This window comes from Coenobita brevimanus, chromosome 92, assembly GCF_032717465.1.
Source record: "Coenobita brevimanus isolate Jiangsu-jjx chromosome 92, ASM3271746v2, whole genome shotgun sequence".
In the NCBI taxonomy this organism is placed as follows: Eukaryota; Metazoa; Arthropoda; class Malacostraca; order Decapoda; family Coenobitidae; genus Coenobita; species Coenobita brevimanus.
The window spans coordinates 17,011,404-17,034,743 of record NC_137045.1 but is presented as its reverse complement, the minus strand read 5'-3'; the positions used below and the strand labels follow the sequence as shown (position 1 = coordinate 17,034,743).

General features: G+C 41.9%; 1 protein-coding gene across 1 annotated transcript in view; it reads right to left on the bottom strand.

The window, feature by feature from the left end:
- LOC145412240 (uncharacterized) overlaps window positions 1-21,262 on the bottom strand; it is a 60,503-nt gene extending 39,241 nt beyond the window's left edge. The window contains exons 1-6 of the mRNA XM_080282180.1: window positions 21,083-21,262; window positions 9,718-9,892; window positions 6,549-7,718; window positions 6,133-6,314; window positions 1,033-1,218; window positions 74-193 (exon numbers count right to left, since the gene is read on the bottom strand). Of these exons, the coding sequence (XP_080138306.1) occupies window positions 74-193; window positions 1,033-1,218; window positions 6,133-6,314; window positions 6,549-7,718; window positions 9,718-9,892; window positions 21,083-21,262 (2,013 nt within the window). The remainder of the gene's footprint in view (window positions 1-73; window positions 194-1,032; window positions 1,219-6,132; window positions 6,315-6,548; window positions 7,719-9,717; window positions 9,893-21,082) is intronic.
- Window positions 21,263-23,340: the final 2,078 nt, after the last annotated feature.

Sequence of the window (23,340 nt, the reverse complement as noted above, 5' to 3'; positions counted from 1 at the left end):
GGTAAAAACAAACTGACAAAATCCACAATAACTATATTCACAGTACCAGCCTGATGGGCCCTAGCTAACTTACCCCAACAAATCTCTCTTTGCAGACAGAACACACAAGGTTCTTTGGCTTTCCAGATGAATCTGTGTCCGATTTTTTCTTTCGTTTTTTCTTGGTGGGCTGCACAGGAGCGCTTTCCATGGTCTGCAGATCAACAAATATAATATCATACTGTTACACATAGTATCATATTCTTGTCGGTATGGGAAACTCTGTAGCACCTCTTCCCTAGTTATTTATTTTGCTTACTACATCTTAACATTCTTCTGTATGCTACCTACATTGTTTTCATATCCAAACAGCTTCCATTAATAATGTACATGAGATCTCATGTGCAAAACAAATTCACTAAGGAAGAGGCATTAAATCTCTGAAGCTACTTACAATATAGCCTAGTATAACTTTTCATAATACAATACTGCTTAATGTATTAACCCGTTAACTGCTCTATACAGCCTTGGCTGTTCCGAGTGCGACTGCTCAATACAGCCCTGTATGCGCACGTGAATTTCGAATATACTGCCATGGTGACCAAGGCCGACCCATGCAAGCATGTTTGAGCCTTCAAAACCGAAACTGAAATCGAAAAAGAAAACAAAAACCATACATTCCAATAGGGAATCAGACACTTCGATGTTCATCCATGGCTTTACCAAGGTAAATATTGAGCTAATATTTCGTTACTATATACTTTGGCATGTGTTCTTTCAATTCTTAAGACAAAATTTGGCCTTTGGGAAATTTCATTTTTACCCCTATGTCTGCGCACCACAGACACCTCCAAAAAACCGCCATGCGCAGTTAACGGGTTAATAACTCATTAGCCCCTTCACTTTTTTTTCTTCTTCTTTTTTTTTTTTTTTTTAGGCAACTATATAGCAATTTTATTTGCATTGGGAAGGACCTCTCTCACTCAGTGAGTTGAAGTACAAGGTATGATACATTACCAAAAAAGGAAATAAGTATGGACTAGCTTTGATTACCATAGACTGTGGCATGGGCTGGAGTGCAGGGTCGCAAGGTCGGTAGAATATTCCAAGAATCTCCAGCATGCGTTGCACTTGGTCCTCCTTGATACTGAATTCATTCGTGAGCTGCTCCACCCTGGCATTGATGTCCCATGGGCCAGTCCCATTGGCTCGGTTACTGGTTGCACACACTGCACCCTCCTGTAGCAGTTCTCATTATACAGGGTGTCCCAGGAATGTGAAAAACTTCAAGAGGTTATTCAAAAGCCAATTTTGAGTAATAACTTGTGTATCAACATTGAATATAATTCTCAGCAGTTAAGGAGGTACAGCTATTGATGGTCTTATGAGTAAATTATGAGGGGGACCAGTTTTGCCCATACGGCAATCAGTATTTGTAGCCCCATAACAGCTGAGAATTGGACCCATAGTGATATAGCTGCTAAACCTGGCGTTGATGTCCCACACGCCATCCCACTGGCTTAGTTACTGGGTGCACACACCACACTCCTGTAATGTCATATACTCATAAATGCCTAGAATTTTAATACTCTTTCTATCTATCTATCCATTGCCAGACGCCTTAATCCCGTAAGGGGTAGCCACAAACAAATTGCCTCCATGTCCCCCACCATTTCATTGCCCTGCTCCCAGCTCACATCCCCTCTCTCATTCTCTCTCCACTCCATCCCTCCATTTCATCCTTGGCCTTCCCCTCCCATTCCCCCCCTCCACCTCACTCACATACACTCTCCTCATCAGTCTCTCACCCTCCATCCTCTCCACATGGCCAAACCACTTCAATGTGTTCCTCCTAATGCTTCCTATCACATCCACATCCACACCACAATGCTCTTTTAGTTCCTCATTTGTCAGTCTGTCTCTCCATGTGACTCCACATGGTCCTCTCATATAACTCATTTCCACTGCTCTCACTCTTAACCTATGTCCCTCCAACAAGGTCCAAGCTTCACTTCCATATGTTAGAGTTGGTATCATGATACCGTCATGCATGCTGTAACTTTTTCACTTCCATGCTCACGTCCCTGTTTCTTATCACTGCTTTCAAGGAACCAGCAAGCATTCTTCCTTGTTGTACCCTTTCAAGCACTTAACCCTCTAAACTTCCATCCTTACTCATCACATTACTCAAGTACTTAAATGCAATCACATTTTCCATTTCCTCCTAATCCAACCTCACTGTACATTCACTGACTTCACTCCTCTCGAAGATCATAACTTTACTCTTCCCCACATTCACCTTTAGATTCCATTTCATACACACTCTCCCAAACATAACCATCAAGCCTTGCAGCTCCCCTTCGTCTTCACTTACCAACACAGTATCATCTGCAAACAACAGTACACGGAGTTTCCAAACCCTGCCTTCTCTCACTTGGGCTGCTCCAACATCCACTGCCCTACCTTGTATCTCGTTCATAACCCCATCCATGTACAGACTGAACAACCATGGAGACATGCCACATTCCTGTTTCAATCCAATCTTCAAATAAAAGAATTCATTCAGTTCACTATTCACAAGCACTGCAGCCTTAGCACCCTCATATGTACTCTTCACGGCATTCAACAACTTCCCATCTACTCCATATATTCATAATACTTTCCACACTCCTTGTCTATCCACCCTATCATATGCTTTCTCAAAATCAATGAAGGCCACATACAACTTCTTTCCCTTCTTGAGAAACTTTTCCACCAAAGATCTCCATCCATCCATCCATCCATCATCCAATCCTACATTGCCCCATGAGGAGTATAGGAGCCCGGGGTTAGGCAGTTGGTCTTGACATTTAAGATGAGAGTGACCAGCCTCACTCATCCCTGAGTGGCATTACAAGAGCAATCAACACCAACCATCCCTTGGATATAAACCTTCACCGGCTCAATCCGATTGGAGTGCAATAATTACCCACTAAACCACCAGGTGCCAAAATTTGGTTATATGGTTACCACCCAGTGTAGTAAATGGTTTCCTGGTGTACAAGAAACCATTTGGCTTGTCACTCAGTGTAGTCACCCACAGGCAGAAGGAAAAGGAAAGAATGAAGGAGAGAAAGTCAGAAGAGGGAGTGTAAAGTCACCCGTAGGCAGAAGGACAAGGAAAGAATGAAGGAAAGAAAGACAGAAGAGGATGGAAGGAAAGAAGGATGGAAGAGAGGAAAGGGCAGACACCCGAGAGCAGCACTACATCGAGTGAGTGGATGGTGAGTGCCCCCACCTCCCACTAATATATATATATATATATATATATATATATATATATATTGTAGCAGCCGTGGCTCAGTGGGTTAGAGCGCTCCGCTCTGACCGTAGGGTTGGAGGATCGAATCCACCCAAGGGTCATTGGTAGACATCAGGAAGGGCATCCGGTCATAAAATGCTACGCGCTCCAAACCAAAATCCTCTACCCAGGGGCAACGCCTTAGCCCTTATCCAAAAAAAGGGGTACCTGGCTTAAAACTCACTTTTATATATATATATATATATATATATATATATATATATATATTCAGTATACTGTATGTATATAAAAATGAATATCTGATCTACACAACCTCTTCCCTTCCTAAAACCTCCCTGTTCTTCTCCAACTAATTCCTCTGTTATTTCCCTAACTCTGTCAATAAGTAGGCCTTTCCTATCATATACTTTTCCTATTACACCAAGACGACAAATGCCCCTATGATTACCACATATAGTAACCTCTCAAATAATGCGAGGGTTAGGTTCCTGGAGAGGTTGCATTAGTTAAAAACGCGTTATTTAAACATAATTTTCCCATAAGAAACAATGATAATACTGGGGCTTACGTTCATGGAGTCTGGGAAAGTCTAACCATCTGGGGAGTTATGCTACTCTAAACTTAAAAGCAACAATATTAATTTGAAAGAAAATCCAACTAAAAAACAAAAACAGTATATTTGGGGAGAAATAAACGACATTTGAGCCCTAGTTGGGCCGAAGCGTTGTTTACTTCTCCCAAAATACATACTGTTTTAGTTTTTTACGTGGATTTTCTTTCAATTCTGCTTCATTCACTGCATTATGAAAGTTCCTCAACATTATTAATGCATTAGTAAGTCATAAAAACACTACAATAAAAGCAACATTTTCATTATAGTAAGTAGGTCACAAACAATAACAGCATGCAGCCTCATTTCATCTATACATCACTCGTCGTCTGCTGCTGTCCCTCCTTACCCCGCTCCCCCACCTCCAGCCACTCCCCACCCTAAATTTGTTATCCCTCCTCGCTCTGCTGTCCTTCCTCTTCCTCTGACTCCTGTGTTACTGGTGATGAAGATAACTCCCTTAAATTTTCTGTCTTCTTCATAAAAAACTGCTCTATCTTGGTCTGAGTGGTTTTCATTTTTCTGTTCTGCAGCATCAAGTCGTAACAATTTAGATCAGCCATCACTTTCCTGGCCAAATTTTGTCCAAGAATGAGCCAAATTGCTCAGAATGGGGCCAAATTTCATTTTTGAATATTAAAGTTCGAATAAAACCAGTTTAAGCAACAGGCAAATAAAAAATTGTATTTATACATAAACTGCCACACACGGTCTATCAGCTCAGGACTGTCCAAGGTGTATGCGGCTAATCTGAAACCATCACATACATGTAAAGTCGCGTTAAATCGAGAAACTCTTCTTAGTTAAACATATCTCCTTAAATAGTTGCTCATGTTAAAACGAACACGTGTTTTTTAAATCTGCGTTAGTTGAGAGGTTACTGTACTTCTTTTTCCCCTTTTCCTTTGTACAGGGCAATAATTATACCTGACTTCCAATCCTCCGGGACTCTACCTTCCTCCCAGGCCAATCTGCACATCTTCCACATCCAATCCACTACTATCTCTCCCCCATGCTTCAGCATTTCACCACACTCCATCAATTCCTGGGGCTTTCCCCATTTTAACTTTCTTCATTGCTTCAACAACTTCCATCCGACTGATTTTTTTCTCTCTTCTCACATCCCTCTGTCTCCCAGCCATTCCCCAGCTACTTACACTCGCATTTACTTTCATTCTCTATGTCCAACAATTCTTTAAAGTGTTCTCTCCATCTGCTCACGTTTTCTCCCTTCTCTACTAGTAATCTACCGGTACCATTTTTAATTTTCACTCCCCAACTAACTTCTTTGGCATTCTGTCTAACTCTCTTTACCTATTTCCAGAACATTTTCTTACATTCCCTCTACTTTACACTCAAATTCCTTCAAAATTCCTCATCCACTCTCTTCTTTCTCTTACCTATCTTTTCACTTCTCTCTTCCTTTCTACATGTAACTCTCTCTTCCATCTCTCAAATTCTTCCATGTCCCTGTTTCTCATACACTCATTACATACTTTCTTCTTTTATGCCACAGCCTCTCTCACCTCTTCATTCCACCATGCTGTTCCCTGCACCCCCTTTCGTCTTCTCTTCAACCCACACACCACTTCACAAGCTGCACAGATTTCTTCTGTGAATATCTTGCACACACCTTCCACGTCCCCCATCTGCTCCAATCCATATTTACCCAATTGCTACTACACATCCCTCTTATATTCTGTCTGTTTTCCAACCTCTTGCAACTCTTCCACTTTTCTTGCATGAACTACTTCCTCCTGTCCCTCCCTTCTTCTATTTCTCCATTTCCTTTGGACCTTAATTCTGACCACCACCAAGTGATGGTCAGAAAGGTGGTGGTCAGGAAGTCCACTCCCCCAACCTCTATATACTCAAGATGTTTTTTTCTGTCATCTTCACATCTTGGCTTGCTCTGTTTGTCTATCTCTGTATGTTTGTTATTTTCACACCACAAGTTATGTTCTAGTTTGTCTGTCTGTCTCTATTTTTTTCTTTTAGTAACATTACAAAAAACTGGTGGATGGGTGTTGCATCAGATGTGGAATAATGACTAACATTCCAAGGAACAAGTGATTTAAATCTGGACAGAAAAGGTCAAATAAAAAACAAAATAAAGTATCACATGGAACTGCACAACCGGTGATGATAACAATAATGCCGATGGTGATGACAGGCCTAATGAAGAAAACAGTCTTGAGGACTACTTTAGAAACCATAGCTGAGTATCTGGTAGACTACTCACCTGACACCCAGTGCATATTACACTAAGCTGTGACACAGCTCCCTCCCTTAGCGATGCCTGTTCCTGGATAACAATGGCTCCCATGGACCCTGAACAACGGTGCATCATCCGAATCATCTCGCTCAGGTTGCTCATGTCCATTATCCGATACCCCACAGCTGGAATCACATCATCCACTACCCCTGATCAAGGGACAAGAGGACATGAATATAAGTTGAGGAGGAATAAACTTCTAAATAATGGAGAATATATAAAACTTTAGCTTCCCAAACAGAAGTGCCATACAGATATTTGGAATATTATGGAAGGGACGGTGATGTGGGCATGTGTGTGTTCAGAAAGACTCTAAATGAAGATATGAAAATGGGATGACATGAGCCTAGATCAAATCCTGTATAGTGCAACTAGGTAAATACCTTCTGGAATTAAGGTTGCTGGTTCACAGTGTTCCGAGGCTTTTAAAAGCTGGCCCAAAAGATTCTCCTTCTGGGATTCATTCTGCATGGCAGCTGATGGGCTGTCCATGTTCCGCACTGACAGCACGTTGTCCGGGATGATGAACTCGTCCCCCTCCTCGGCTTTGGGGAAAGATGAAGCACCCTTGGCCTCTCTCTTTTTCTTTCTTCTTGTAACCTTCTTTGTCTCCTCTATTGACATGCCTTGAGGCTGTGAGTGTGAGCCTCCCTTATTCTTTCTGCTTCTCAGCACAAGAGTTGGCTTGTTCTCTTTTTTGGCGATATTCTCGTCCAAGTTATTTCCTGTTTGTTCAATGTCATCAAACTGTTGTTCAGTTACACCTGATATAATGGAGGCTGCTCTCATTACATCACTATGTTCTCCATTCTGGTTCTGATTACATTCTCTGTCTAATTTCTCAATTTTCGGGTTACCAAGACTTGCAAGAGTTAGTGCAACTTCACTATCAGTCTCAGTAGAAGTCTGGTATACTGCTGACATGGAAAGTTGTGCCATATTAGCAACAGTTGTGACAGAACTGTCGTAACATGAAGTAGATATGAGACTGAACTCTGTTCCAATTGGCATCATACCGGAGGAATGATCTACTTTAGTAAAGGAACTCCCATCTCTGTTTTCTAGGACAATATTTGGAGTCACTCCATCTCCAGTACTGATCTGTTCAATAACCATACCTTCTGATTCCGATTCTTTCTTTTGAGGCTGATGTAGGACATACAAAGAATGTGACATTTCCTGAGAGGTCTGAGTGTAAACTGCTTCATTAACAGAAGCTTGAAGTAGGTCCACTCCACCAGCGTTGTTCTTCTCCTCAATATCCTTGGCCAGTGGAACTGGGACGATGGAATCAAAAGGTACAATGTTCCCTGATGGTACCTCATAGACCATAATGGGAGCCTGGTGGAGGGTGTGGTAGTAGTGGTGTGTGTCGTGAAGCAGGCCACCACTCGCACCACTCATACCACCCAGCTGAAGGTCCTGCTGCTCCGGACCCTCTCGTCCTCCCTCCTGACTCGGGAATGACCCCAACTTCAAGCTCTTGTCTGTACTCAGGACTCCAGTTGTATCTTCTAATAAACTTGCCTGAGGAAGGATGTTTATCATTATTGCTTGGCCATATGGAGAAAATGGAGAATGAGAGATTAACTGGGACAATGTAGTAAGTAAGGTGGAGGGGAGATCGATGATGAGATGGAGATATATAAATGAGAGTAATAAGTAGCTGGAAGGATAGCCTGATGGCAAAGGAAAGGGTGACATGAAGGCAATTTATTTATGGTCACCTCCTCTGGGTTGAAGGCATCTGTAGCAAGAGACAGATAAACAGTAAATGCTTTTACGTATGTCTGACTATGGTAGCCTAGCCATAGACCCCTACAACTCAAAGGGATTGTTATGGGATTCACTGTTAGCATTGGTACTTAGAATAGTTTTAAGTAATCTCTTAAACACTCTTAAATCATACTCACCATCATCATCATCATCATCATCATTCGGACCTCCTTTCCTAGGGCAGTTTAGGAGTAGCAATGTCCATACACCCCCAAATTTGCCCAATCCAATAGGCCACGCTTCCATTCACTCATCATTCAAGCCCCCGGAATCCTGACTATATCGGATACGTCAAAAATACTCACCACATTCTGTAGCTTCACAAAACGTATCCGACAGAGTCAATCCACATGATGTCGTTAAAAAGGGGTGCCAAATTCCTGATCATGTACTTCTCACAATATTAATCCAGCCAGCTCGATCTCTTGTCAGTCCTCTAGCCTCACCGACTTCCAAACCTCTCTTCCTCACACACTCATCCACCATATCTCTCCACCTTCTCCTTGGCCTACCTTGCCTCCTTCAAATTCGCTCAGATATACCTTTTCACCACTCAATTGTTATCCATTCTCTCCACATGACGATACCATCTCAGTACACTTTCTTCAATTCTGGTGTCCACAGACTTCCTCATTCCACATCTTTCACGAATCACATTATTTCATATCCTTTCCACTCTCTGTACACCACATACATTCCTCAGCAGTCCCATCTCCACTGCTCTCATTCTTAACTTTTCATTTTCATACCACATCATAGTCTCACATCCATATGTTAAAGTTGGCACAAACACTCCTTCATGTAACCCTCGTGCAGCTGCAACACTCAAGCCTCTGTCTCTTATCAAGGGTTTCATAGCACCAGCTACTTTCCTTCCTTGTGTCACTCTACTTTCCACTTCTTTTGCACATTTTCCTCTCTATCACTGTACCCAGGTATTTGGACTCTCTCACCAGTTCGTCTCTCTCCATTCACTGTAACATCGCACTGGGAGTCACCTTCTCACCCAATAATCATCACTTTACTCTTTTCTACATTTAATCTCAAGGCATGACGCTCACAGACATCAGCAAAACTCTTCACTGGTCTACCAAGTTCTTGTCTGGTATTTGCAAGTAGTACTGCATCATCAGCATACAACAAATTTGAGATATTCCATCCATCACCATTCATTACCAATGCCATCACCCTCTCCATTACTCATGTTTTTACTTCTCTCATCACCCCATCCATATATTAAATAATACTACACGAAATATAAATATCCTGAATTGTACAGCTGCACCAGTACTAAGGATATACAGTACTATGCAGACAACCTAACGTACCTTTACAGAAAATATGTAAAAATATTGTCTTTTACCAGTAATATCAACGGCTCATCAAGGCCAGTACTTTATACTGCTCAGAAATAATAACACAATCATCCTAACTATTTACACTATTAAATGCAATGGGTATGATCCTGGACATGGGATAGGAAAATATCTTTTCACTCCTCATTCAAGCCTTAAAAATTCTTGGCTCCAAATTACTGACATACCATCCACACATTTATTTTCTTCCCTTTAAATGTGCTTTACCAATGTCTGAGGGATAAAGCCATTTCACTGAATCCCTAGTTTAAAAAAAAAAGGGAGGGAGGTGCAATATGAGATCACCCAGTCAGACTACAATCTGGTCATCACACTTCCATTACTTCAGTACAAACACACTTCTCTGCTCAGCAACCATGCATCCTTAACAAAATGATTAATATATCTGGTGACTCATGGCTTGCACTCCTGTCCATACTGGTGATCTCTCCATCCTCACTTGGAACCATCAGAGAATCAGTCAAAGACACATGATCCTCACCCACCCTGTGAATGTCCTCATCTGTCAGTCTCAGTTCCCCTCCAACAACTGAAACTATGCTGCTGTTGACTTTGTGGAGTTGCCTGCCCACACCCTGTATATCAGTATACCAAACCCCCCCAAATGGTGAAAATTCTCAAATTCGAAAGGTTTTTAGTGTGATGCATTCAATTCAGACATTCATTTCTGCCAGAAAGAAGATATTAATCTAACCCAACCTTGTATCTTTACGAAGTGCCAGTGTTATTCAGAAATCTAATGCCTTGGAAAACTACCCTGAGTGACTCTCCTGTATAGAAAATTGACCTCAGGCACTTTTCTAGCATTGAAAACTGACCAGCCCTATGGGAAATGGATTCCTCATGTTGTTGTTGATCAACACTGGTCTGTATGGCTGAGCAGACTCATCAACTGCAGGCATGCAACTGCTACTGCTGGGCCATCTGATGTAGTGAACCGATGTTCCCTTGTGGTTGACAGCACCCTGCCACCACAGCAAGGCATGGCGAAAAGTGTGGAGGTTTGATTCCTGGATGGACGTCTCATTTGGGTCTCTCCACCCAGTTAACAGGGGCACCACATCATCCCATTATCTGGTTATGAGGGTACATACCACCAAGCAATACACAATAATACTGTACAGTCATCTCACGTTATGTACATGAATATGGGTGACACAACCCCTCGCATTTTATAAATTCGCACTTTGCAAAGCATAGGATCCCATGTTAAAATGGCTTTATGGGCGACACATCCTGAATTTTCGCACAGTATATTGATTCACCAATACCTATCCCTAACTATAATGCAAAAGGAAAACTTACAACAGAAACATGCAAGAGTAATACTATATATTTATTACGATAATTCAAGACCTTACCAGCATTATGCAGAGAGTAGATAATGCGAATTGTTGTTGTGGTATCCGAGGCAGTACCACGAAAGTTGAATAAAAACACACAACAGCTGTTCTGCACGGGGCCCCAACCTGTGCCTCACTTTCACTCTCATCACCACTGGAGGGGTTTTCGCTCTCTTTTGTATTATTTTTGCTTTTTTTTCTTTGAAGGAATGGTTTGTGGGCTCGTAGCCTTTGGTTACTTCTTTCTTGCATTAAAAGGAAAAAAAAAAAGATAATCCACTGTCTTCATCTTCAGTACACTTATACATGTGAAAAATCCTTTTGGTAATGAATCATTCTGAATCATTAGCGATCGGATTTTTGGTTATTAATAATTCTGAATCATTATTGATCAAATTTTTGGTAATTAATCATTCTGAATCATTACCGATCAAATTTTTTATTACCAAATTTCCTCACATTTGGTAATGAAAAATATCAAATGGCAACCCTGGTGACAACTGTGCCAGTGATTAACGAATGCTCTTAAAGCACAACATTGTGTGGCCAGTTTTATGGAATGCACATCTGAGTTTGCACTAGGTTAGGTGCTGCCTGTTGCTGCTCCAGGAAACCCTCAATGGCCAGGTCAGACACTACAGACATTACATCACACCAGCAGCACCCCACCACAAATACTCACCAGCCCCACCCTTACCCACTGCGTGATACAAATTATGCTCGCGAATTACAAGAGAATACCGTATTGGCCTCAATTTTTCATGCCTGTCGCACACTGCAAGTAGCAAATGCACTTTCTAAATAATTAATTATTGTCAGGTCCCCGTCGCACATCAGGCGAGATGCACTTTGCAAAGGCGCACTTTATGTGAGATGACTGTACCTCGATATATGATACCTCTAGATGTGATGCCCCGGCTTAATGATGGGGGTAGAAATACCTTTATACCCCACCTAATGATGCCCAAACCCTGGTTTAACGATGGGTTTTGGTTTTTTAAAACTACTTTGGATGATATTTTAGACTAAAATTGTGTTTAGGTTGATTTATGAACTGTTTGTAGACTAAGATTAATGTGTTTTAGCTATAAGTGGGGTGATCATTGTCATTTTGGGGTATAGTTTACTAAACTCGATATTTTCCAGACTTATATTTGACAATTTTCAGACTTTATTTGTTGGTTTTAGTGAGTTACTTACAGGTGTTAGGCTTAGGTTAGCATGTTTTACAGCTGTTAGGCCATTTAGACTGGCTTTAAACTTGTATTTGGGCTCATTTGGGTGGGTTTTGGACTTGGCTGGGAGGGAAACCCATGGCTGAAAAATGCATCCTATTACATTACATGTGAAATCTACCCCAATATACGATACTCTGCCCAACGATGAGTTTTTACCTAACCAACTGTATCGTTAAATCGGGGTATACCTGCTAAGCTGACTCCGTTCCTTCTTTACCCCTGCTCAATTGTTGACTCTATACAGGGGTTTTATCCGCCCCTGTGTGGAGTACAACTCTCATGTGTGGGGAGACTCCCCGCATACAGCTCTTCTCAATAGGGTGGAGTCAAAGGCTTTTCATCTTATTAACTCTCCTCCCCTTACTGACTCCCTTCAACCTCTGTCTCTTCGCTGTACTGTTGCATCTTTATCTCTTTTCTATCGCTACTTCAATGGTCACTGCTCCTCTGAACCGTCTGCATGCATTCCTCCACCTCTATGAGGGATGTGTAGCACCCATCTAGCAGCAAACTCTCATCCCTTTTCTGTCCAACTCTCTAATGCAAGAGTTAACTGTTACTCCCAGTCCTTCATTTTTGCAACAGGTCAACTCTGGAACTGTCTCCCTCTGTCTGTATTTCCTGCTTCCTATGATCCCCAGTCTTTCAAACGCAGTGTGTCCAGGCATCTCGAAATGATTGGATCTTGAATTTGGCTCTCTCTTGTATTTTGTTTTTCTCTTGGAGCAATAATTGCGAGCTTGTGGCCTTTGGTTCCTTCTTCCTCACATAAAAAAAAAAAAAAAAAAAAAAAAAAAAAAAAGGCCAACTGGGTTGCTGGAAACCATTAAGCTTGTCACTCAGCACAGAGCCACCTAAAGTGGAAAGAAGGGTAATAAAATGTGACAGGAAGGAAAGGGATACGTGGGAAGAGAGGAGGGCAGATCCAGAAACAGAATCATAAAGGTGAAGGAAGTTGGCAGCAGTACATCAAGTGAGTGGATGATAGTTGCCATAACCTACCACCTGAATCCTTAAGTAAATAGATCAAACATGAAGTTGGGTTATGTTGGGTTGTTAGATTAGATAAGGGAAGGTCAGGTTAGGTTGGTCACTCTTTCACAAGCGGGTAACATTTTCCCATTGGAAAAGAAACCTGCAAGTGTTTTCCATTGGGGTCAACATTATATCTGACATTAATATGGCAACCTACATGTGAAATGCAATAACTAATGCAATTAAAAACAAATTTTCAAAGGAAAGTAAGGTTGGCTGAAGAGTCACACTATCGTGACCATGAAACAGGAATACAGGTAAGCCCTTAATTCACGCGAGGGTTACGTTCCCAGACCCTTCGCGTATGTGGTAAATTGGCGTATACGTTCTGCCCTTGTGTGCACATAATTACACATGTCTACTAAGTATATTACATCTGAATCATACTGTTTATGCACTACATACACCTTATAAACTAGCATAAAGTATGAAAAACAACAAAAATGTAAGAAATTTAACACTGAAACCTGACAAGCACAGGCGTAGGTGGATACACTTCAGCAGTCTGGTGCACAAGCCCTCACTGCCTCCCATATGCTACATTCTGCATTCTTTATTGTCCAAACAGTTGACTCATTCACCCCAAACATACGGTTCCGAGCCAGTTAACAGGCGTAGGTGGAGACACTTTAGCACAGTCTGGTGCACTATCCCTCACTGCCTCCCATATGCTATGTTCTGCCTTTTTTATTGTAAGAACAGTTGACTCATCCCAAACACACGGTTCAGAGACAATTCACCATGAAGTCAATTCACCATCAAAACATGGACAATTCCCTGTCATTCTATAAATATACTTATAATTGATTAATTAATACTTTAATAACTAATTTTCAGGTGGATTTTATAACTCATAGTAAGAGAGAGAAGAAGTGAGTGGATGAGGAATTTGGAAGGAATTTGAGTGTAAAATGGAGGGACTGTAAGAAAATGTTCTGGAAAGAGGTGAAAAGAGTAAGACAGGGTGGAAGTGAAGTTAGCAGGGGAGTGAAAGATAAAAATGGTAGATTACTAGTGGAGAAGGGAGAAAAAGTGAGCAGATGGAAAGAACACTTTAAGGAATTGTTGAACATAAAGGATGGAAGTAATGCGAGTATAAGTGGCTGGGGAATGGCTGGGAAAAGGAGGGAGGTGAGAAGACAGGAAGAAATCAGTAGGATAGAAGTTGTGGAAGCAATGAAGAAAGTTAAATCGGGGAAAGCCCCAGGAATTGATGGAGTGTGTGGTGAAATGCTGAAGCACGGGGGAGAGATAGTAGTAGAATGGATGTGGAAGATGTGCAGATTGGCCTGGGAGGAAGGTAGAGTCCCGGAGGATTGGAAGTCAGGTGGCAGTATCATAACCAATGAGGTCTTGCCTAAGTGACGTACTTGTTGCTGCTGTAAAGCTCGAAATTGGGAAAAGTTTCAATACCATCTCAGCACTTCTGCGGCACCTCGGTTTGGGTTACCTTTCCTAGAAGGGTAGTCAAGTCGTACCCCACCTGCTCGTGGTGACCTCGCAGACACCCTGTTTTTTTTGTTTTTTTTTTCCATTTCTGTTTTTTGTGCTTTTTTTCCTTCGGTTTTCTTTTTTCCTCCTAAATTAGGGTGACACAAACGGGGGCGGCGCTGCCCGGGTTTTTCCCGGGTAGTATTGTATATACGTTTTGCTGTTGTTGTCATTTTGTTTTTTTTGTTCTCCCTTATCATGAGTAAACAACACCAGTGCCCTCGCTGCAGTAGGTCTGTAGCAAAAAGTGCACAAGCACGGAAGTGCACCTACTGCAGCGAGTGGATTCATATAGATTGTGAAAATTTGGATGCAGGCGACTATCCATTCATGAAGAGGAGCCACCAGCTGGGCTTTCGCTGGCTGTGTAGCCAGTGTGTCGCACCAGCAGACGAGGTCTTGGCTGGTGGAGGAAGTAGTACCAAGAAGGAGTATGAAGATAAAGTCATTGGGCCAATCTTTCAAGCAATCAGAGACGTATCAAATAGACTGGAGGCACTAGAGACCAAGGTCTCATCACCTATGGCGGTCACACAAGATCAGGCCAAGTCATTTGCGGATGCTGTTCGTGGGTCTCTCGTGGGGGGAGGGAAGGATCTGCCTGGGGGCGTGATTGAGATCAGTGCTCATGGCCAGAAAAAAGCCATTCATAGTCAGCATGTACTGATTGTGAAACCAGAGAGTGGCGCTAGTGCCCTGACAAATCAGATGGGACCAGAAGACATCAGAGGCGTACTTAACTCGGTACCAGTTGACAGCTGCCTTAAGACCAAGGCTGGTGGGCTGGTAATGAAGTTTCCGTCAGCTGAGGCCAAGGGGGAAGCAACTGGGGTGCTGACTGATCATTTTGGCTCTGAGGGCACTTTTTGCATATCAGAGCCAAAGAAAATGTTGCCTAAAATGACTGTGACAGGCCTTTCCTTTTCCTTGGATGACTCTGACATCCCAAATATTCTGAGAAAAAACAATAAAATTAAGATGCTCGTTGATCGAGGTTGTACCCTCAACCTTCTCTTCACAAGGACAAGGAATGACACCAAAACTGCTGTCTTGAAGATGTCGCCAGAGGTGAGATCCTCCATTGTAGAACAGGGCAATTACATCTATGTGGATCTTACAAGATGCCGTGCTTTCGATAGATTCTGGGTTACACAGTGTCATCACTGTCAAGGCTTTGGTCATACATTTGAGAGATGTTCTAGGAAAAGTGATGAACCTAAATGTGTCTTTTGTGCTGGAGCCCATAAATCTAAGGACTGTAGTAACAGAAATTCTCCCAAATGCATCAACTGCTCCTCTTTAAGACATCAAGATGCTAATTCAAAGTCACAGGTGGTTGCCCATTTTGCTTCAAGTAGAGAATGTCCAATTATGATTTCTCATAGGAATAGATTGATTGAAAACACCAATTTTGACCATTCAAAAAACTGACTACGTCCCTCTTGAACCAGTTAAGGATGGGTCTTTTAAATATTCGTTCCATCCGTAATAAGATAGACTATATTAATGAAACCCTAAATCAGCACGAGCTTGACATATTGTGCTTGACTGAAACCTGGTTGTATGAGTCTGATATCGATATTATTCGTAATGCCTAGCCTAAGACACATTCTATTATTAGTATTCCCAGGCCTGCTGCTGACTATCCAGGAGGAGGCGTAGCACTCATCTACTCTGCAGCACTTGCAAACGTTTCTCTCATTGACTCAGACCTGACCCCATCATCATTTGAATTTATGGAAGTATTAATAAATTTCCATCAGAATACCATTAGAATTGCAATTGTCTATCGACCAGGTCATCCGGGCAGAGATCGAGGTTTTATGGAGGAGTTTGGGCAGTTTCTTGAAGGGTTTTCTCTTAGACCTGGAGGACTTCTTGTTTGTGGTGATTTCAATTATTGGGTTGACAGTCCAGAGTCAAAACCATTTTCTTCAGAATTCCTTGAGTTGATCACCCAGAACAATTTTTTCAATCATGTGAGTAATCCAACTCATGTCTCAGGACATGTCCTTGACTTGATCTTGTCCCCTGTTGGTTGCAGGCACGTATCAGATGTGAAGGTTGACTCATTTGACCCCCTCATCTCTGATCATGCTCTGATCACTCTTAGTTTTGATGTCCCGAAATCCCCTTCATATCAGAAGGTCATCAGGTTCAGAAATTATAACAATGTTGACCGCCAGTTGATGTGTTTTGAAATTGATCAACGTTTAAACTCCATCGATTCTTCAAGTCTTTCTTCTGGTGAATTGGTTGATATTTACAACAACGAGCTCAGGTCAATTTTTGACTATTATTGTCCTGAGGTAGTAAAAACAATCACTGTACGTGATAATTCTCCGTAGTATGGTCCATCCATTAATTCTTTGCGTAGACAACGTAGAAGGGCAGAACGTGAGTGGCGCTTGCAGCGGACCGAAGTAACTCGTTTGCGTTATGTTTTTGCGAGAAGAGCAGTCGTTCACACTGTAAAAGCCCAAAAGGCTAGGTATTATCAAAATAAAGTTGATTCATGTGGTGGTGATCAAAAAAAATTGTCTGCAGTTGTGAACAATTTGGTTGGTCGGAGGAATGTAATTGTTAAACCAACTTCTTTATCTGATGCCCAATTGGCTTCTGATTTTGCTTCATTTTTTACAAGTAAGATATCTCGCATAAGAAGTGATTTAGACAGCAGTTCTCCTAGTGAAGTGTACTCAGTTGACTTCCAGCCACGGTGCACCAGGGATCATTTGCTTTCAACATTTCATCCACTGGATGTAAACAAAGTCAAATGTTACATCAGAGAACTTAATAAAACATTTTGCTCACTCGATCCATGTAACATGTCACGACTGCCTGATGTGTATGAGCATGCTGCAGACTTTATCTGCAACATAATAAATAGATGCTTCTTAGAAAGTAATTTTGTGCAGTCTGAGAAACGTGCTTTGCTTAGGCCGCTAATTAAGAAACCTGGCCTTGATGTCGAGAGCATGACAAATTATCGTCCTGTCTCTAACCTGTCTTTTTTATCCAAGATTACTGAGCGGGCCATACTTGACCAACTCTTACCACTACTGGAACACAACAGAGTTGTTCCTGTTGTTCAATCAGCATACAGAAAATACCATTCGACTGAAACTGCACTAACAAGGATTCAGAGCGACTTGGTGGCAAACACTTGTAGTGGGATGTCCTCTCTCCTAGTTCTTTTGGATCTGTCTGCAGCTTTTGATACAGTAGATCATAAACTATTGTTGGATGATCTGTATTTTTATGGCGTTCGTGATAGTGCCCTTTTGCTCCTTAAGTCGTATCTGTCGGACAGATCTCAGAGAGTGGTTGTTGATTACGCTAGCTCTGATTCTGCTCCTCTTCTATTTGGAGTCCCTCAAGGATCAGTTTTGGGTCCAATTCTATTTACTATCTACACAAGTAGTTTATCGTCTCTACTTGATGCTCATGATGTGTCCTATCATTTTTATGCTGATGACAACCAGCTCTATGTTAAGATGTCAGATATCAACGATATTAAGATAAAGTTTGAATCTCTAATGTCTGATATTAAGATTTGGATGGATAAGAGGAAACTTAAGCTGAATGATGGTAAAACTGAGATCATCATCATCAGAGGAAACAGAAGGGGTGATGACACTGACAATGCCCTGGCTTTGAACATTGGCGTGTCACAGCTGCATCCAGTCAGTTCTGTTCGAAATTTGGGTGTTTATTTTAATTCTAAGTTAAATTACAAAGAACACATTAATCAGGTTGTAAGAGGGTGTAACTTGCATATCAGAAATCTGTATTCTGTGAGAAGATTCCTGAATAGACAGTGCCTCCTAACATTGGTCCATGCAGTGGTCTTGTCTCGTGTTGATTATTGTAATTCACTGTGGGTTGGTCTTCCAAATAATATACTAACAAAAGTTCAGTCTGTGTTGAACAGGGCGGCACGGCTTATCTTTGGTCTCCCCCCAAGAACCTCAACTACCCCGTTTCTGATTGAGTTGCATTGGTTACCAGTAAAGGCTAGAATTGAATTTAAACTGTGTCTTATTACATTCAAGGTTCTTAAGTTTGGTGAACCGAAGTATCTTGCTAAATTGTTAAAACTCCCATCGACACGCCCAGGTGTGATGTTACGCAGTGAAGATGATTCCTTGCGTCTTGACGAGCCAGGAGCCATTCACCAGTCATCTTTCTCTGATCGTTCTTTTGCATATAGAGCCCCTAGATTATATAACAGATTGCCATTGTCCATAAGACAACTCTCTACTGCTGAATCCTTTAAGAGACAGCTGAAAGCCTTTCTTTTTTCAAAATGCTACGACCTGGAGAGAGGTACTATGACAGATGATTATAGGGTTTAATTTTTGCCACTTTCATGTATATATGATGTAGCTTGTATTGTATACAAGAAATGTCACAATTCTTGTAATTGTAAAAATAACGAGCGCTAGTGAATTCCCAAAAGGAAGAACTGGCGCTTTTGAGAAACAAAAGGCCAGATTATTATTATTATAATTATTCCCTTGTACAAAGGAAAAGGGGAAAAAGAAGTGTGTGGTAATCATAGGGGCATTTGTCTTCTTAGTATAATAGGAAAAGTGTATGGTAGGATACTTATTGACAGAGTTAGAGAAAGAACAGAGAAATTATTTGGAGAAGAACAGGGAGGATTTAGGAAGGGAAGAGGTTGTGTAGATCAGATGTTCATTCTTAGATCTTTAGTGGAAAAGTTTCTAGAGATGGGAAAGAAGTCGTATGCGGCTTTCATGGATTTGGAGAAAGCATATGACAGTGTGGATAGACAAGGATTGTGGAAAGTGTTAAGAATATATGGAGTAGATGGGAAGTTGTTGAATGCTGTGAAGAGTATGTACGATGGTGCGAAGGCTGCAGTGCGTGCGGATGGTGAACTAAGTGAATTTTTCTCTCTGAAAGGTAGGCTGAAACAGGGATGTGTCATGTCTCCATGGTTGTTCAATCTGTACATGGATGGGGTAATAAAAGAGGTACAAGGTAGGGTAGTGGATGTTGGAGTGGCCCTGGTGAGAGAGGATAGTGTTTGGAAAATCCCTGTACTGTTGTTTGCAGATGATACTGTGTTGCTGAGTGAAGACGAAGGGGAGCTGCAAGGCTTGGTGGATGAGTTTGGGAGAGTGTGTAAGAAATGGAATCTAAAGGTGAATGTAGGGAAGAGTAAAGTGATGGTCTTGGAGAGAGGTGAAGTCAGTGAATGTACAGCGAGGTTGGATTGTGAGGAATTGGAAAATGTGAGTATGTTTAAGTACTTGGGTAGTGTGATGAGTAAGGATGGAGGTTTGAAGGGTGAAGTGCTTGAAAGGGTACAGCAGGGAAGAAAGGTTGCTGGTTCTTTGAAAGCAGTGATAAGAAACAGGGAAGTGAGCATGGAAGTGAAAAAATTACTACATGACAGTATTGTGATACCAACTCTAACGTACAGAAGTGAAAAAATACAGGTTCTCTCTTCGTACAGAAGTGAAGCTTGGACGTTGTTGGAAGGATACAAATCAAGAGTGAGAGCAGTGGAAATGAGTTATTTAAGAAGAGCCTGTGGAGTCACATGGAGAAACAGGCTGACAAATGAGGATATAAAGGAGCGTTGTGGTGTGGATGTGGATGTGATAGGAAGCGTTATGAGGAACACACTAAGGTAGTTTGGCCATGTGGAGAGGATGGAGGGTGAAAGACTGACGAAGAGAGTGTATGTGAGTGAGGTGGAGGGGGGAAGAGGGAGGGGGAGGCCGAGGATGAGATGGAGGGATGGGGTGGAGAGGTATATGAGAGAGGGGGGTGTTAGTTGGGAGCAGGGCAGTGAAATGGCGGGGGACAGGGCGACTTGGAGGCGATTTGTTTGTGGCCACCCCAAATGGGATTGAGGCGTCTGGCAATAGATAGATAGATAGATAAGTAAAAAACTAGTGTACTGTACTTGCTAAATAAAGTGGTATGTAAATAAATGACGGGGAATCGTCCTGATGGAGAATTGTCGCCGACATTCCTCCCTTAAGTTTGTCCAACACTTTAACTTTCTCTGTCAGCAACATCACTTGACAAGTCCGTTTTGGTGTGTTACCGCATGCATCACTAGCACTATGCTTAGGCCCCATGTTGGCAGACAAGGCAAGCAATCACTGGAAGGCAGAAAAATAAGCCACAAATAACGGTTCGCGAGTCACGCATGGTTTGACCGTCGGATTCAAACTGACTGTGTGGTGCGTGGTAGACCGGCCTCCCACACACACACTCACACACACACACACACAAACACACACACACACACACACACACGCACATATGTACAGTATGCACACGGGCAGAAGGTAGGCATTTTTATATTTTATTTCTTTCTCTTGTATATTAAAATTATTTATTTGAATACTATAATTTTATGTTTTAATTATTGTACAAAAAATTCATAGATAACCAAAATCGCGTGAAAAAAGTTCGCGTGAATTAAGGGCTTTCCTATATATACATATTTTTTCGTCTGCCAGTGTGGGTGAACGTAAGGCTGATTTTAACTGCTGACTGAAGATAAGTTGCTCAGAGTAACAGACACTAAAATGTGGGGCTATTGTTTTTTTTCTGATATTAGTTTAGTGCCAAGGTGGAAAAAAAAAAAAAAAAAAAAAAAAAAAAAAACCTGCATGTCCTGGTGAAGGCTGTCCTGGACTGGGGCAATTTCATCACTGATTGGTCTGATCCCGGCATCCACAGGTCGTAAGTCAATCACCGGGGAAAGACTGTGCTTCTGTGTCACCCCCCCACCCAGTTCAGGTGACAGGGAGTCATTAGTAACGTTGGACAGGGCTTGATGATCCATTCTGAAAAAGGGTACAGTACGTAAATAAATAAGCACTATAGCCAAAGTTAGATCTCTTCAGCATCATCATTCCAACATCCCCACATTTAAAGTTAGATCACTATCCACTATCATCCTGAAAGAGAAAGAGAAATGTTCCCCCAAGCTTGACCTTATTAGATCATAAAGCCCTGCAAGGTGACTGGAGGGCACTATCCCTCCCAGCATGGCAGCTACCAGGCGTGGCTTGAACTTACGACCCCCCGGTTCCGAGTCTGGCACTTTACCACTGAGCTCCCCTAACATCCTGATCTCCCATTCCAACTGAAGGATAAGTTGAGGAAGGGTTCAAAAAGTTCCTCATTCACATCATTCCCTCTTACCTGTTATAGCAACCTTTTTAACATAACATCCATTAAAATTATGAAAACTCTAGTCGGAACACTGAGACTACTGGTGGGCAAAAAAAAAAAAAAAAAAAGGGGGGGGGAGGTGACTGACTCGCATAATACCAATGGTCACTTGTCATTTATTCAGCATCACTGAAACACTAATATAAAAAACCTTAAAAGCAGTGGACGAAACCGCGCAAATGAACAGCAGACGAAACCACATCAATGGGGAGCAGATGAATCCCAAGACAGTATGAATAGGCAGTAGACGAACCACATCAATAGGCAGCAGATGAATCCCAAAACAGTATGAATAGGCGCAGACGAAACCATATGATAGAGCACCACAAGAAAATACTTTGATTTTCATACCTGACATTAGTGCCATATGATAAACTAAAGTCTAATGTATGTTTTACTGGTGATAGAAAACTTGCCTTTCATTAAAAGTACTAAAATAAGCATTTTCTCAGTGACTGAACCGACCATGGCCACCGTCTGCTGACACACGAATGTAAACAAAGACGAGAGAGACTAGCTTTGACGAGAGTGATTCTACAGTAAGACATTTTAGACCCTAAGCTGTATCTCAGTGGCACAAACTTGACACTGGCTGTATAAGAACACCACACACATTAATACTACAAACTGAAAACTATTTGCAAGCGTATCTTCTTTAAGCAATGGAGAATAACCTGGTTCACTTTACACGGCAGAGGACGAGAAAACTAATGACGGCTGCAAATCATCTACATCCAAATTACTCCTTGTAGATGCTATAATGTTCTAATAGTTGAAAAAATACTTTGGCAATATATTAGAATATCAACTCTGCTTTTCTGATATCTTAACATATGTAAGGTACTCTTTAATGTCAACTAACCTCGTACACGAACGAACAACTCGTAAGCTAAAACTAACCCAAATATGTTCAACTGAAACACCAGTTACCCTAATATCTGTAGGGGTAGGATTCACTGACAAGTTCGTAAGCAGAGGCACCTAACTAACAAGAGGGAATTAAACATCGATGAAGTGACTGAAACATTTATTGTTGTAATGGTACACATACAACAAAAGAAGGTGGTGGGTCTTGCCGTACACCTTCTTCAGCTAATACAGTTATATACAGTCATTGGTTAAACCCTTTGGTAAATTGAAATGACAACATCCAGCAGCAGCACGACACCCATAGGAGGCGACAACGGAGGGTTAGTCAGAGCGAGCGGGACGTCGTGCTATATGGGCGCAAGTCCCTAGCTGCCGCGCGCCCTTACTCCCGGGAACCGACCCAACCCGAACATCTCAGCCACGGCGCATTAGCGCCAGCCCGGCCTGCGTCAGGATCGGAGAGGAGCTGAACCTTACGCTCCATACAGCGCCCCAGAGACGGCCTCCAGCCTCTACCTGTTAGAGACTGCCTCCAGCCGCTCGCGGCGGGTCAGAACAGAGTTATAGTAATACTGGGAGGGAGTAAGTATTATTAATTCAAACTTAGTATTTTTTTATGGCAAAGGGGTTTTGACAAATGATTCCATTCCTCGTCTGGGTTCACACTAGCTGCTGGGAGGAGATTCTTAAAGAGAGGGTGGAGGACACTGGGAATTCACTGTGTTTACAGTAATACAAGCGGGAGAATATTATTAACACTTTTCTCTACTGTTTCCTGTAACAAAGGACATTGGTGTATTTTACTGTAGAGGATTT